The sequence below is a fragment of the Ictalurus punctatus genome, chromosome 15, assembly GCF_001660625.3.
Source record: "Ictalurus punctatus breed USDA103 chromosome 15, Coco_2.0, whole genome shotgun sequence".
NCBI lineage: Eukaryota > Metazoa > Chordata > Actinopteri > Siluriformes > Ictaluridae > Ictalurus > Ictalurus punctatus.
In genome coordinates this window covers 26,467,727-26,483,919 of record NC_030430.2, presented here as the reverse complement: position 1 = coordinate 26,483,919, position 16,193 = coordinate 26,467,727, and the positions used below count along the sequence as shown (strand labels likewise).

General features: G+C 43.4%; 2 protein-coding genes across 4 annotated transcripts in view; both read left to right on the top strand.

Moving 5' to 3' along the window:
• ndnl2 (necdin-like 2) overlaps positions 1 to 16,193 on the top strand; it is a 104,519-nt gene that overhangs the window by 3,277 nt on the left and 85,049 nt on the right. For 2 of the 3 annotated variants that reach the window (XR_008398027.1, XR_008398026.1), the window contains exons 7-11: positions 1,552 to 1,594; positions 2,026 to 2,088; positions 4,817 to 4,931; positions 6,082 to 6,189; positions 6,488 to 6,685. Coding sequence is in view for 1 of the 3 variants with exons in the window: in XM_053686421.1 (XP_053542396.1) it covers positions 1,552 to 1,594; positions 2,026 to 2,088; positions 4,817 to 4,931; positions 6,082 to 6,156 (296 nt within the window). In the remaining 2 variants the exon portion in view is untranslated. Of the gene's footprint in view, positions 1 to 1,551; positions 1,595 to 2,025; positions 2,089 to 4,816; positions 4,932 to 6,081; positions 6,190 to 6,487; positions 6,838 to 16,193 lie in introns of those variants that run through there. The other variant, XM_053686421.1, reaches the window with a different exon arrangement.
• The window catches only part of si:ch211-236h17.3 (carbohydrate sulfotransferase 11), a 12,353-nt gene continuing 6,143 nt past the window's right edge, over positions 9,984 to 16,193 (top strand). The window contains exon 1 of the mRNA XM_017487957.3: positions 9,984 to 10,467. Coding sequence (XP_017343446.1) covers positions 10,311 to 10,467 — 157 coding nt within the window. The 5' untranslated portion in view covers positions 9,984 to 10,310. The remainder of the gene's footprint in view (positions 10,468 to 16,193) is intronic.

Genomic DNA, 16,193 nt, shown 5'->3' with positions numbered 1-16,193 from the left:
CACACCACCGTACACACCACACCACCGTACACTACACACCACCGTACACACCACACCACCGTACACACCACACCACCGTACACTACACACCACCGTACACACCATCGTACACTACACACCACCGTACACTACACACCACCGTACACACCACACCACCGTACACACCACTGTACACACCACAACACCGTACACTACACACCACCGTACACACCACCGTACACTACACACCACCATACACACCACACTACCGTACACACCACCGTACACTACACACCACCATCGTACACACCACACCACCGTACACTACACACCACCGTACACACCACCGTACACTACACACCACCATACACACCACACTACCGTACACACCACCGTACACTACACACCACCATCGTACACACCACACCACCGTACACTACACACCACCGTACACACCACACCACCGTACACACCACCGTACACACCACACCACCGTACACACCACACCACCGTACACACCACACCACCGTACACACCACACCACCGTACACACCACACCACCGTACACTACACACCACCGTACACACCATCGTACACTACACACCACCGTACACTACACACCACCGTACACACCACACCACCATACACACCACCGTACACACCACAACACCGTACACTACACACCACCGTACACACCACCGTACACTACACACCACCATACACACCACACTACCGTACACACCACCGTACACTACACACCACCACCGTACACTACACACCACCGTACACTACACACCACCGTACACTACACACCACCGTACACACCACACCACCGTACACACCACCGTACACACCACACCACCGTACACTACACACCACCGTACACACCACCGTACACTACACACCACCGTACACTACACACCACCATACACACCACACTACCGTACACACCACCGTACACTACACACCACCACCGTACACACCACCGTACACTACACACCACCGTACACACCACTGTACACTACATACCACCATACACACCACTGTACACTACACACCACCATCGTACACACCACACCACCGTACACTACACACCACCGTACACTACACACCACCGTACACTACACACCACCGTACACACCACACCACCGTACACACCACCGTACACACCACACCACCGTACACTACACACCACCGTACACACCACCGTACACTACACACCACCGTACACTACACACCACCATACACACCACACTACCGTACACACCACCGTACACTACACACCACCACCGTACACACCACCGTACACTACACACCCCCGTACACACCACTGTACACTACATACCACCATACACACCACTGTACACTACACACCACCATCGTACACACCACACCATCCACACCACATGATTGTACACACCACCGTACAGACCACTGTAAGAAAACTGTAAGATCAGTTCTAACCTTCACACGTTGTTGCATGCTTTTTTGTAGAGTAAAAAATCATTAGGTATTTTTCACACTGTACTCAGTGAAGTACAATATTGTAATAAATGGAATTGTTTTGTGTAGCGTTAGTGTGGAACACGTTGAAGAAACTCCGAGTGGACTTTGGGTAAGTGTGTGTGTGTGTGTATGTGTGTGTGTGTGTGTGTGTGTGTGTGTTTAGAGAAGTACACAGACAGTAGTCAAAACTTTTACCCTACTGTTTTATTAATTTAGTTAATTTACACTCAGTCCTCTAGAACTGAAACTCTGAGTAATAAATATCAGATGGAGCATTATTATTATTATTATTATTGTTGTTGTTGTTGTTGTTTTCCTTTTTAATCACCAGTCATGGGTAAAGTGTAATAAAACACTAATAAGATCTAATCTAATAAAAACATGTTTTGACTGCAGTGAAGTTTAATGTTTTTTTGTGAATGAAATGTTGGATATGCAGTGATCCTCGTGATTTAGAAAATAGAAGTGTATTTTTACAGTAGTGCTTCCTGACTTAAAGTGATAATTATGTTTGTGTGTGTGTGTGTGTGTGTGATACAGAGAGAAACATGAAGAGTTCGGGGATGTGAAGAAGATCATCACTGATGAGTTTGTGAGACAGAAGTAAGGAACAGAGGAAGCAGAAATAATCAGTGTGGATCATTCATTTTATGATCCTAGTTTTAGGATTAGAGAGTAACATGATCGCTGATCTATATTCACAGACTTTTATTCAGAAATGCAGTAGAAAATTATCAAGTTTGAAATGATTCATTTCCTGATTCTACATGAGATCAAAAGTGTCATAAACGAGTTTCTAGAACACAGCGTTTCTGCAGCGCTACAGCTCTGTGCTTCAGCTCTCAAACAAATCTACATTCATACACTGCCTGTTTGATTCACTTACTGCAGTGAGTCGGTTCAGAGTCGATTCAGAGTTGAATCACTGCACTCAAGCTGTTCACTTTCCACTAATCACCATTTTATAGATTAGAGTTTACAGTGCAGAGTGTAGATGTTTACAGTGTAGATGTTTACAATGTTGATGTATAGATGTTTACATGTTTACAGTGTAGATATTTACATATTTACAGTGTTGATGTTTACAGTGTAGATGTTTACATGTTCACAGTGTAGATGTTTACAGCGTAGATGTTTACATGTTTACAGTGTAGATGTTTACAGCGTAGATGTTTACATGTTTACAGTGTAGATGTTTACAGCATAGATGTTTACATGTTTACAGCGTACATGTTTACAGCGTACATGTTTACATGTTTACAGTGTAGACTTTTACATGTTTACAGCGTAGACGTTTACAGCGTAGACGTTTACAGCGTAGATGTTTACAGCGTAGATGTTTACATGTTTACAGTGTAGATGTTTACAGCGTAGATGTTTACATGTTTACAGTGTAGATGTTTACATGTTTACAGTGTGGTGTGCATGTTTACAGTGTAGATGTTTACAGTGTAGATGTTTACATGTTTGCTGTGTAGATGTTTACAGTGTAGATGTTTACAGCGTAGATGTTTACATGTTTACAGCGTAGATGTTTACATGTTTACAGTGTAGACATTTACACTGTAGACATTTACAGTGTAGATGTTTACAGTGTAGATGTTTACATGTTTATAGTGTAGACATTTACATGTTTACAGTGTAGATGTTTACAGTGCAGATGTTTACATGTTTACAGCATAGATGTTTACATGTTTACAGCGTACATGTTTACAGTGTAGATGTTTACATGTTTATAGTGTAGACATTTACATGTTTACAGTGTAGATGTTTACAGTGCAGATGTTTACATGTTTACAGCATAGATGTTTACATGTTTACAGCGTACATGTTTACAGCGTAGATGTGCGTAGATGTTTACATGTTTACAGCGTAGACTTTTACATGTTTACAGCGTAGACGTTTACAGCGTAGATGTTTACATGTTTACAGTGTAGATGTTTACAGCGTAGATGTTTACATGTTTACAGTGTAGATGTTTACATGTTTACAGTGTGGTGTGGATGTTTACAGTGTAGATGTTTACAGTGTAGATGTTTACATGTTTACAGTGTAGATGTTTACAGTGTAGATGCTTACATGTTTACAGTGTAGATGTTTACAGCGTAGATGTTTACATGTTTACAGCGTAGATGTTTACATGTTTACAGCATAGATGTTTACATGTTTACAGCATAGATGTTTACATGTTTACAGCGTAGATGTTTACATTTTTACAGTGTTGATGTTTACAGTGTAGACGTTTACAGCGTAGATGTTTACATGTTTACAGTGTAGATGTTTACAGCATAGATGTTTACATGTTTACAGTGTAGTGTGTAGATGTTTACAGCGTACATGTTTACAGCGTAGATGTTTACATGTTTACAGCATTGATGTTTACATGTTTACAGTGTTGATGTTTACAGTGTAAACGTTACTGATCTACACGTCCGATGCTGAATAAAGGCAGGATGATGTAGGACAGTTTCACTCATAATCACAGGTTTCTGTTTAACCTGCTGCTGCTGTAATGCTGGAACAAACAGAACACTGAGAAATCTGAGGTTTTATCCCATCATTTAAGTGTTCCAGTCTGGTCCTGGAGAACGTGTTCTATCTGACCGAGTTCCTCTCCCGTCACACCTTTAACATCTGCTCCTGACTCCTCCCCCTGGGTCCACTGCAGCTCCCTCTCACACCTGCAAGTGAGACGTGGGTTAGCGCAGTGGGTTAGCGCAGTGTCAGTGATGAAGCCTGAAGGTTGGGGGTTCGAGCCCAGCAGTAGGTGGTGTGTTCAGAGCTGGTGTTCCTCAGACCATGGACATCTGGTTTATATCACACCGTACAGCAGCACACGGAGTCGTGACGAGGCTCGGTTCAACAAAGAGTCATAACCAGAGCCGCTACACAACTCCATACACCTTCACTTATATCTCTAAATCAGCCTTCTCCAGTCCTGACCAATCACAGGAAGGGGCGGAGCTATTGTTACCAACCCCAAGTGTCTTATTCCTCAGCAAATTACCAATTACAATTATTTATTTACTAAAGAACATGTCATGTTTTAAATCCGTTTACGTGGAGCGTGCGCTGTACACGTCCCTGTGAGTGAGCCGTTACTATAGAAACGATAACGTATTAGAACGAGCGCATTAATATAAACCTGCGCTACTGTCAGAGCCGCTGTTCTAGAGAATTAATCACCGCCTCCTGACCAATCACAGTCCAGAACTCACTGTCTGATTTTGGGTCAGATGATTGTTTTACAGATGTTCTGTCAGATAGATAAAAGCCTGTGTGTGTGTGTGTGTGTGTGTGTGTGTGTGTGTGTGTGTGTGTGTGTGTGTAGGTATCTGGAGTATGTTCGTATTCCTCACACTGAGCCTCTGGAGTACGAGTTTCGGTGGGGACAGAGGGCCGAGAGCGAAGTGTCCAAGCTGAAGATGCTTCAGTTTATTGCGGAGGTGAGTTTCTCTCTGGACGGGTCGAGCTTAACTAGTTAACTGGTTCTGTTTATCTGGTTAACAGGTTATCTAGTTACGGTTCTGTACTAACCCTGAGCCCAAACCTTCTAAAAACTCAAATCTACTGTAGATAGTGTCCGTCATTGGCTCTAGAGAATATTTACAGCTCAGTGAAAGTTTGTACCCCCCAGTTTAATATGTGATGTTTTTACAGCAGTTTCTTCATCACGAGGAACAAAAACACTCAGAAATGTATTTTAAATAGTGTAATAAACACGTAGATTATATTTATTCCTCATCCACCCTGTGCTCGTGTCTTTGTTGTAAACACTCGCTCTGAACACTGAGATTTGAGTTTAAAGTGAACACGTGGTGACGAGATTTATTCCCTAAACACATTAATAAACATTTAAATAAATTAACTAGAGCAAGATAAAAGGGGTGTAAACTTTTGAGCAGGTTAGTTATGGCTTATTGATGTGACATAACTAACTGCTGCGATATATTTCTGTATCGTGATAAAGTTTTTCTGACAAACTGCTAGGACATGAGCGGCGCTCTGAGCAGTGGAGCTTCTGGTAAAAATGAATGTTTTTAAAATATGTTTGAACGTTTAAAATCTTTAAACCAGGGAAAAGTTCTGTACGAATTTTAACAAGTGATGATCTGCTTCTAGACAGAGCGTGTAATAGTGTAATAGAAATAATCCTGATAGTAATGCTTCTCATACCGGAGTATGGAGGAATAATTTATCGTGATATTGATATTATATCGTATCGCCCAGCATTAATACCTAGAACAGCTGTAAGAGTCACTGTAATATTTAAACTGCAGCTGAGTTTTAATCAGAAAATTATTATTATTATTAATATTATTATTATTATTATTATTATTATTATTAATAATAATAATACTAATAATAATAATAATAATAATAATAATAAAATTATATATATATTTTTTCATTTAAAGTGTAAAAAAAAAAAGAGGCATATATTTTCCCCCCTACAGCAAACCAGAGGGTGTGAAAACTTTTGCACTTATCTTTGTTGATGTGTGTAATGTGTAAAAGCGTTACTGTGTGTGTGTGTGTGTGTGTGTGTGTGTGTGTGTGTGTGTGTGTGTGTGTGTTTATTTATTTTACACACAGCTACATGATCAGGAACCTCAGTCATGGACACAACAGTACCGAGAGGCCACGAGTGCAGAGAACAGCCAGAGATAACGCAATCGGAGTGCGTGCGTGAGTGCGTGCGTGAGTGCGTGCGTGCGTGAGTGCGTGCGTGCGTGCGTGAGTGCGTGCGTGAGTGCGTGCGTGCGTGCGTGTGCGCGTGAGTGCGCGCGTGAGTGCGCGAGTGCGTGCGTGCGTGAGAGAGTGCGTGCGTGCGTGAGAGAGTGCGTGCGTGCGTGAGAGAGTGCGTGAGTGCGCGTGAGTGCGTGCGTGCGTGAGTGAGTGCGTGCGTGAGTGCGCGTGAGTGCGCGAGTGCGTGCGTGCGTGAGAGAGTGCGTGCGTGCGTGAGAGAGTGCGTGCGTGCGTGAGAGAGTGCGTGAGTGCGCGTGCGTGCGAGCGTGCGTGAGAGCGTGCGTGAGAGCGTGCGTGAGAGCGTGCGTGCGTGAGTGCGTGCGTGCGTGCGTGAGTGAGTGCGTGCGTGCGTGAGTGCGCGTGAGTGCGTGCGTGAGTGCGTGTGTGAGTGCGTGCGCGCGAGGTTTTCTTTAAACAGATTTCTACTGGAGTTAGAGTGCACATGAATGGTGTTGGAGGATGAAAACATTGAGCTGCTTTAAGAACTGAAATATTTATAGTAAGAAAAAAGTTTAAAAAGTCTAAAACTGTTTGTTTTGTTTTTTTTCCAGAATTCTGTGTGTTTTTTTTATTGTTTGATAAATAAAGTGGTTCCTCTTCACACCCGGTCACAGTGCTGCGTGTTCATGATCGCTTTATTCTGTTCTGTGTAGATGAGGAAAGTGAGGTACAGAGTGGAGGTGAGACGATGTGTGCAGGAAGAATCCAGAATCCAGAGAAAGTCACTGATGCAGTGCTGTGATTTGTTTGTTTGTTTGTTTGTTTGTTAAGGAGTTTATTTCCTGATTTGGGCAATTCATAATCATCTCTCTGTAGTAAAATGCACCAGATTCTTAAAGAATTCAGTTTTTCAAAGGTTTCGGTCGTCCATTAAAGCTTCGGTGGAGATCCACAATTTTCGCAGATTTGGGCTGAGACGCGTCATGTGACCTCATCACAACACGCATTCAGCTAAAGCCCTCTTCCGTTCCCGTGCGTCGATCACGAGACGCAGCAAAATCAAGCATTTTCAGCTGCGACAATAAAAAGAAGCTCCCCGAAGTCCGGTTCGGACCGGTTCTCTGCCTCGCGGATCGGGTTTTAAACCGTTTTGAGTGAGAACGTTGCTGCTGCAGTGTTATTACATCATCACAAAAACTGAACCAATCAGGTGCTAATACGCAAATATATGTTAATATAGTCCGTGTAACACTGGTTCACAGGGGGAAGGGGGCGGAGTGTGAAGTGGAGCAAGCATTTCAATTTGCATGTCATAGAATCTGGATTTCTTGATGAGGGTAAAAGTATTGGCACCCCTCAGCTGTATTTCTGGGTTTGGCTGTAGTATTCACACTGTTTATGTTCTAAACTTAATCCGACTGGGAATTTAGGTCAGTGATCTCAGTTAGAGTTTCGTGTGTGTGTGTGTGTGTGTGTGTGTGTGTGTGTGCGCGCACAGTACTGGGCAAGAGTCTTAGGCACCCTATTTAGTTTTAGTACAAACTTTGTTATAGATTTTTATTTGATGACTTCTACGTTATAGAGTCGATACAGGAACAGTTTACAAACATTAGTTTTTCAGCACAAAATTAAAATATTACAGAAAAATATCAGTAAAGAAAGCGGCGTATTACGTAAGAGACACTCTTCAAATAAAAAACACAATGAACGCTGCTGGGTTTCGCTGCAAAAATAAGAAGTGAGTGCGAGAGTCAGAGTCTCCGGAAACAGTTTTCAAATGTTTGTTTGTCCAAATATGTCAAAAAACAACAATTTCCATGGGGTGTACTTATTTTTTCACATGACTATATACAAAATTCTCTGCCGGAGTTGAAGAGACTGCTCCAGGGTTCACGTCTCCATTTCACTCGTATTTATTCAGCTCTTCCGGAAGGAACGGTGAGGAATGTGTGTAAATCAACACCGGGTTTCACTTTTCTCCAGACGTCTCCCAGCGTCTCCGGATGTTTCAGAGCGTGTCCGAGTGTCTCAGAGCGTGTCCGAGTGTCTCCCAGCGTCTCCAAACGTCTCAGAGTGTCTCTGAACGTGTTCGAATGTCTCAGAGCGTCTCCGAACGTCTCAGAGCGTCTCCGTGTGTCTCCCAGCGTCTCCGTGTGTCTCCGAGTGTCTCCCAGCGTCTCCGTGTGTCTCCGAGTGTCTCCCTGTGTCTCCGAGTGTCTCAGACCGTCTCCCAGTGTCTCTGCTGCTAGAACTGATCTTGTGCTGGTTTTGCGATATTTCAGGACGGGCGATGTGAGCAGCGGAGCTTCAAACTGAGAAAGAATGATTTTTTTTTATTCCAGAGTGTAATAAGTTTAAGATGAATGTGTTAAAACTGTGTGATGATGTTCACAGAGAATGATCTGTATTTACATTTATTTATTTTTAGATTTATTTAGTCCGGATTCAGATCAGTATCTTATTGTTTTAGAATTTTAGGTAATAAAGAAATCAGATGATTGTTTTAGTGACTTCAGATTTCAGCTTAAAAGCAAGACTTTAATTCACACCAGGACAACGTGTTCACCATAAAATCATCATGAACTGCACAGAGGACCCTGAAGGTCAGGGAAGGTCAGTAAAGGTCAGTGAAGGTCATTAACGTTGAGTGAAGGTCATTAAAGTTCAGTGAAGGTCAGGTGTGTTTACGGCTCGGAGAGGAGAGCGGTTTAGTAACAGTCCTGAGTGAAGATGATGTGTGTGATATCGGGGAGGTTTCGAGTTTTGGAAGTGAGTCATTCGGATTATTTAATCTTCACTTTAAACGCCAATAAAATCAGAATAAATCCAGAGTAAACTCCAGCGTGGTGAGTTATTGTTCCTCAGTATCTCTGCATTTACTCAGGAATGTTTTTAAAGATTCTGTGATGGAAAATAATTATTCATCTCACACTGGTCTGCTTTTTAAAATACAGAGTTTTATATCAGAATTCTATTATTATATTATACTACAGCTTTAAAGGTTCCACTCCTGTAATAATAATAATAAGAAGAGTTAAGGTAAATAAACACGTGTAATAAAATAAAAGCTGAGTGTGTTCTTGGATCTTTGATTAAATTCTTAGATGAAATGAACGCTTTAGGAGTCAGATAGAAAATATAACGAACATATTGCGCGAGGTATTAAATGTTCTGCTCGCGTCTGTGCTGCAGTCCTGAGGATCAGCTGAACTTACAGTGATGTGGAGGACGAGGACGAACACGAGATCACACAACATCAGACTCTGTGATCACACAACATCAGACTCTGTGATCAGACAACATCAGACTCTGTGATCACACAACATCAGACTCTGTGATCACACAAACACACATCTACTTCCTGAGGAATTAACAATAAACTCAACTGAGACTACGTTATCTTCTCATTTTTACATGTTTAATCTCTCTCTCTGTCTCTCTCTCACTCTATCTGTCTCTCTCTCTGTCTGTCTCTCTCTCACGTTCTTGCTCTATCTGTCTCTCTTTTTGTCTCTTTGTTGTTGCTTGAATGGGAATTTATTTAAATTTATATATATAATTCATTTTAAATCCCCAGCCCTGTGTGTGTGTTTGTCTGTGTTTGTGTGTTTGTCTGTGTTTGTGTGTGTGTGTGTGTGTGTGCGCGTGTGTGTATGTGTGTTTGTGTGTGCGTGTGCTGAAAATGAAATATTGAGTCGTTTGTGGTTATGAATCGACTCACTTCCAACAGAATCGATTTGTTCGCGATTCGAACAAACTGTGGGGGCGGGGTTGGTGTGACGTCACTGTTCAAACTTTGGTACGCTGCCCTCCATGTTGTGGGAGAGAGAGAGAGAGAGAGAGAGAGGAACAGGAACAGTGAGCGACACCGTTATAACAGAACCCATGTGAAAGTGTTCCGTGGAATTTCCGCGCGCGCGACCTCGGAAATGACTCAGTGACTCGGTGAGTCTTATCGAGGCAGGGAGTTGGTGTCGGGTCGCAGCTCGGTTCTCTGATGCCCTGATGGGAAGTCCCGTCTCCGGTGCTGCGGGTCCGAGCGCTTTAAACACCGCGTGCGCGCATTCCGCAGACTCCGCGCGCCAACCGAGCCTCCGTGCGCGCGCGCCGTGTGCCTCCGGATCTGCGGGTCTGTGATGATGATGGTGATGAAGAAGAAGATGAAGTCGAGGATTGCGATGATGAAGAAGATGGTGATGATGGTGAAGCCCAGAGCGGGGCGCGTGCTCCTCGCCACATGCGCCGGATCTTTCTTTATTCTCATATTATATTTCCAGAACAGCGCGAGAGCCGGTGAGTTCCTCATCACTCAACTCCGACATCTCCTCCTTTTCCTGATCATTCACACACTGAAAGGGTTCTTGGAGGGTTCTAGTGGGAGTACAGGTTCCTGGTGCTGGAAGTCCTTTCTGCTGCAGGTTCCATCAGAGACACAGAGAACGCTTTAGAGTTCCACACTGAACTTTTCCTGTTCTGAGTGTAGAACTTCTGCCTCCCAGTCTGCACAGCAGAAGAGTTCAACACTCAGAAGAGTTCAGGTTCAGTGTAAAGTGATTGTGGACTTCAGGGAGATGATCTAGAAGTTAAACTTCTGGTTCTTCTTCTGATAATAATAAGAATAATAATAATAATAAGAAGAAGGGGAAGTAGAAGAAGAAGCAGTGAGGATGGTGCAGTGTGTATCTCACAGGCTTCTCACAGCTTCAGGTTCCATCCTGAGTTCAGGTTCCTGTCAGTGTGGGAGTTCTCCGAGTTCTCTGGTTTCCTCCCACCTTCCTCCAGCACCAGTATGTTACAATGTGTTGTTTATGATCATTTCATGATAATAAGCTCTATGGAACAATCAACAGCAGTTCTATAGTATAACTAGTATATAAAGTCATGATATTGATTTCACACACACACACACACACACACACACACACACACACACCTGTGCTAATAAGACGCGACGGTGCAGTGGCTGATGGGAAACGTAGTTCTAGTCCTTCTCCCATAGTCCATGACATTATTAGTGTACAGGAAGCTCTAAACTCTGTACAGTCTGAGAACACATTCCAGTCTGCTTCAAACTGATCAGAACTACAAATAAAATCGGGGTTCGATTCTGCAGTTTCTGTTCCCCGATTTAAATGTGAGCGAACGTGAGATCGAGCGTGTTTGTACAAAAGGTCGGATTTTCCTCATGTCTAATCTCGCCCACTGAAGCGTGTGATCAGACGACAGTCTGATGGATTTGATCAAGTGTGAGGAGTCCGAGGCAGCTGGAGAGAGAAGACACACACACACACACACACACACACACACACACACACACACACACACTCTGAAATTCATGTAAATATGTCCAGGGTTCTGCTTTTCTCTCTGACTGCAGATCAGATCGTTTCTAATGAAAACTTCAGAAGTGTTTGCGGTCTCAGACTCCACCGTAACACAGCGGAGTTCGTGACCAGAAGATCGACCCGAACAGAACAACTGACTTCTGTTGGTGTAAACATTACACAACACACAAACACACAAGGCAGGTTTGCTGTGAAGTATTGATTTCACAGTGTCATTATGATCGTGTGTGTGAGTGTGTGTGTGTGTGTGTGTGTGTCAGAGAGACACTGGTTCCTCCTCTGTACTCGTGTAGTGTGTTAACAGTTTCCTGTTGCCAAAAACTCAGACATGTCTCAGTATTACTTCACAGCCGTTTCTTAATCTCAGATTGAATCTTAAACCTGCTCCGAGCTTCAGCTCAGCTTGTTAAACGGTGGATGAAGCGGTTCGTAATTGTAATGTTTCAGATGGAGACAGTTATATTTTGTGGCGTTCAGCAGACGTCCTTCTCCAGAGCGACTCACAGTTATATATATCTGAGCGGCTGAGGGTTAGGGGCCCAGCAGTGGCAGCTTGGTGGTGCTGGGGTTTGAACTCACGACCTTCTGATCGGTCACCCAACATCTCAACCACCGAGCTAGCACTGCCAGATCTCGTGGAGATCTTACTGGACAGAACGCCACTTGTTTGTTAGCGTTAATGGAGTGTATAAAAGTACAGGGTTCTGTTTTAGACCTGATGTTCTTCTCTCGTTCTTCTCTCGTTAAGTCCAACAAACACGCTGGATTTCACATCTACACCGATGACGCACCCTTGGCCGATGTTTATGGGGTTTATCTGATTCAGTAGCACAGCTACGCAGAATGAAATACTCCATGAATAGAAACTTCCTTCTATCTGAATTCTGATGGAACGGAAATCATTTGATTCTCATGTAAATAAACCTTCTAAAGCTGTATACAAAGATACCAAAAATCTAAAACATTATTTATTCAGGGGGGATTATCCAGATTATCGAGATTATCCAGATTATAGAGATTATAGACATTATCGAGATTATAGAGATTATATAGATTATTGAGATTATCGAGATTATCGAGATTATATAGATGTTATAGATTAAGGTGAAATATCTCACATATTTATTACATTAATTAGATATGAAGTGATGGAGGAGGACACAAAAACAGGGTGCTCCTGCTGAACATTTCTGGGAGTTTCCTCTGATGTGACGTGACGTAGATGATACACACTTCTGAGTCATTAGGGGAAGGAAATGAGGGTGTGTTGGAAACAGTACAGAACGCAGCTCGGTGTAAAGCTGACAGCAGAAGTGCGGGAAAGTGAACACAGTGACTTGGGAATGTTTAGAGAAAACCCACGGGGAGATCCGAGAGAACTCCGGAAACTTTAATCCGGAGTTTAACACTGACACGGCGTGGAGATGTTCAGATTACACCGTGCACAATAATGAGACGGACTTCGACCTCGACTCTGAGCTCTAACCTCATGCACGAGTGACGTAGACATGGTGCGTGTGTGTGTGTGTGTGTGTGTGTGAGAGAGAGAGAGACATTCTGTTGAGTGAACATCTGGAGTAGTAATGTAAATCACACACAGGAATCACCTGGAATGTAGGAACGGTGATGAAGTATGAAGAGGTCAGATCTTCCACACGGGCTGGTTTATCTTCACACACAGTGTCTGGTTAAGGGTTATGTTATATTGGGGCCGTGTCGTGCTGGTCGTGAAACACAGGAAATCCTGCAGATCTTCGCCAAGCTATTAAAGGAGACTTTCTCCCGGGGGTTAGACCTCGTCCTCGTCCTCTCAGAAGGTGTGATCACGTTGAACTGCGCTTGTTCAGACCTGTCAGAACCGTAAGGACGAGACGAGAAGAGACGAGGATCGTCTTCTGCACAAAGCCTTCGCTGTGTTTCATCCCTGAGACACTATTTACATCTGAATATCACCATAACGTCCTAATCTTTTATTCCAGTTTATTATATGTTGGAGTTCAAGCATGTATTCTACTCTAAACAGCTCCTTATTTATCAGACGCACCACCATCCATCCATCTTCTACACCGCTTATCCTCCTCAGGGTCACGGGGAACCTGGAGTCTATCCCAGGGAGCATGGGGCACGAGGCGGGGTACACCCTGGACAGGGGGCCAGTCCATCACAGGGCACGATCACATACACACTCAATTGAGTTATATTTGTATAGCGCTTTTTACAATAGACATTGTCTCAAAGCAGCTTTACAGAAATATCAACACGGTGTACAGATATTAAAGGTGTGAATTTATCCCAACTGAGCAAGACACTGAGTGGCGACGGTGGCGAGGAAAAACTCCCTAAGATGTTTTAAGAGGAAGAAACCTTGAGAGGAACCCGACTCAGAAGGAACCCGTCCTCATCTGGGTAACAACAGATAGTGTGAACACTCACACACCCATTCATACACTACGGACACTTTAGACACGCCAATCAGACTACCATGCGTGTGTTTGGACTGGGGGAGGAAACTGGAGTACCCGGAGGAAACCCCCGCAGCACGGGGAGAACACGCAAACTCCACACACACACACAGGACCACGGTGGGAATCGAACCCCTGACCCTGGAGGTTAAATCCTGATCACAATTAAAATACTGTTCCATGCTCAGAGTTTACTACATCTCCACTGGGGTATAAGTTACATATATTCTCTCTAGAAAATCTTAGAAATATCCCGTTAAACAGACTAGCAACAGTGTTTTTATATATATATGTGTGTGTGTGTGTGTGTGTGTATGTGTGTGTGTGTGTATTGTTAATATTTGCTGTGGGATTCTGTGTGTTCTTTGTGTCGTGTCTATGATCATAGAGCAGCTGGGTTTCTGTGTGGTTGTGTAGTTAGCGTTAGCTCTGATGACGGATGGAGAACAGTGTGTGTATAACGCGCAGTCACTGAGCGTAAAGCTGATTCAGCACATCACACCGACTGTAACGTCCTCCGGTCACTCACATCAGTGAGGCTTCAGGAAGAGATTACTCAGGGTTCTTTTTCATAATGAACATCACAGAAGAAGAAGAAGAAGCCTTTATTTGTCTCATAAACCACCTCTGCCCACCCCACTGCCCACCTGTTCCCACCTCTGCCCACCCCACTAATGTAATGTTGCTGTAATGTTGCTGTAATGTTGCTGTAATGTTGCTGTAATGTTGTGGTGTTCAGAATGCAGGCGCAGGCTACAGTAAAGAATAATCTAGAAGTTTGTGTGAAAGTGTGAAAGTGTTCTGCTGACCGAGGTGAACTTCACAGTGATGAGGTTTAAGACTCGCTCACACTCTCACACTGAACCCGCAGACAACAACACAGTGTGTGAACGTCGGTGTGTGATGGTGTGTGATGGTGTGTGATGGTCTAGAACGCGAAGACATTTACACACAATTACACAGGCGCTGTATAGAAACTATTACAAAACTAAACCAAGCTCTTCTGCTGCACCAGATTTACACATCACAACATGTACAAATATTCACTGTCACTGTCATAAGAGTTAAGGTGGTGTTTAAGGTGGACTTTAAGGTGGTGTTTAAGGTGGTGTTTAAGGTGGTGTTTAAGGTGGTGTTTAAGGTGGTGTTGAGGTGTTTAAGGTGTTAGAGTGTAACATTCCCACACCTGAATGTTAATAAAACCTCACGCAGTCACTAGCTGTATCAGGTGAACATGCTAATGCTAACGCTAACTCATCAGTGTTTATGGCTACGATTTTGAACGTGTCAGAGGCACTGAACACACACACACACACACACACACACACACACACACACACACTGCAGCATGAAATTTGCTCCATTCACTAAAGTGCTGTAACTCTGTATTTACAGCAAGTGAAAGAATAGTGCGTGATGAGTGCAGTGCTGCCGGGAAACTGAGAGCGGAACATTACATCACTTACGCTAATATGAACATGAGAGGAAAAAGAAGTTATATAAACGTACACATTATATAAAATATATCTTTATGTAATGAAGCTTTACACCCGGGTTAAAGTCCTGCAGAGGAGGACCGGTCAGCTGGAGTATAAAGCAGGTGTGGAAGTGTAGAGGAACGTGTCCTGTAGCTTCATTCACACTGATCAAGTCAATGTAGTGTTGAATTATTGTCCTTTTACGTTTACTTTTACATTTATTCATTTAGCAGAGGCTTTTATCCAAAGCGACTTACAAATGAGAAAATACAAGCAAAGCGATGTATCAAGCGGAGAACAGAACGAGTAGTGCTACTGTACAAGATCTTTAATTGAGCTCCAGAAGAAGCGAAGTGCGCAGAGTCGAGGTGAAAGTGCCTTTTTTTTAAATTATTATTATTTATTTATGGGTTGGTTAGGTGTTGACGGAAGAGGTGGATCTTTAGCTGTTTTTTGAAGATGGTGAGCGATTCTGCGGTCCGGATTGAGGTCGGAAGTTCATTAGTTCATTCCAGCACTGAGGAACAGTTAGTGTGAAGGTTCTTGAGAGGGACCTTGTGCCACGCTGAGTGGGAACTACTAAACGTCGGTCGCTCATCGATCGCAGATTGCGAGAGGGAACGTAAGCCTTCAGGAGAGAGTTGAGGTAGGGGGCGCTGTTCCAGACAAGGTCTTGTAGGTGAGCATCAAGGCCTTGAATTTGATACGGGCGTCTACCTCCACCTCTCTCTGAC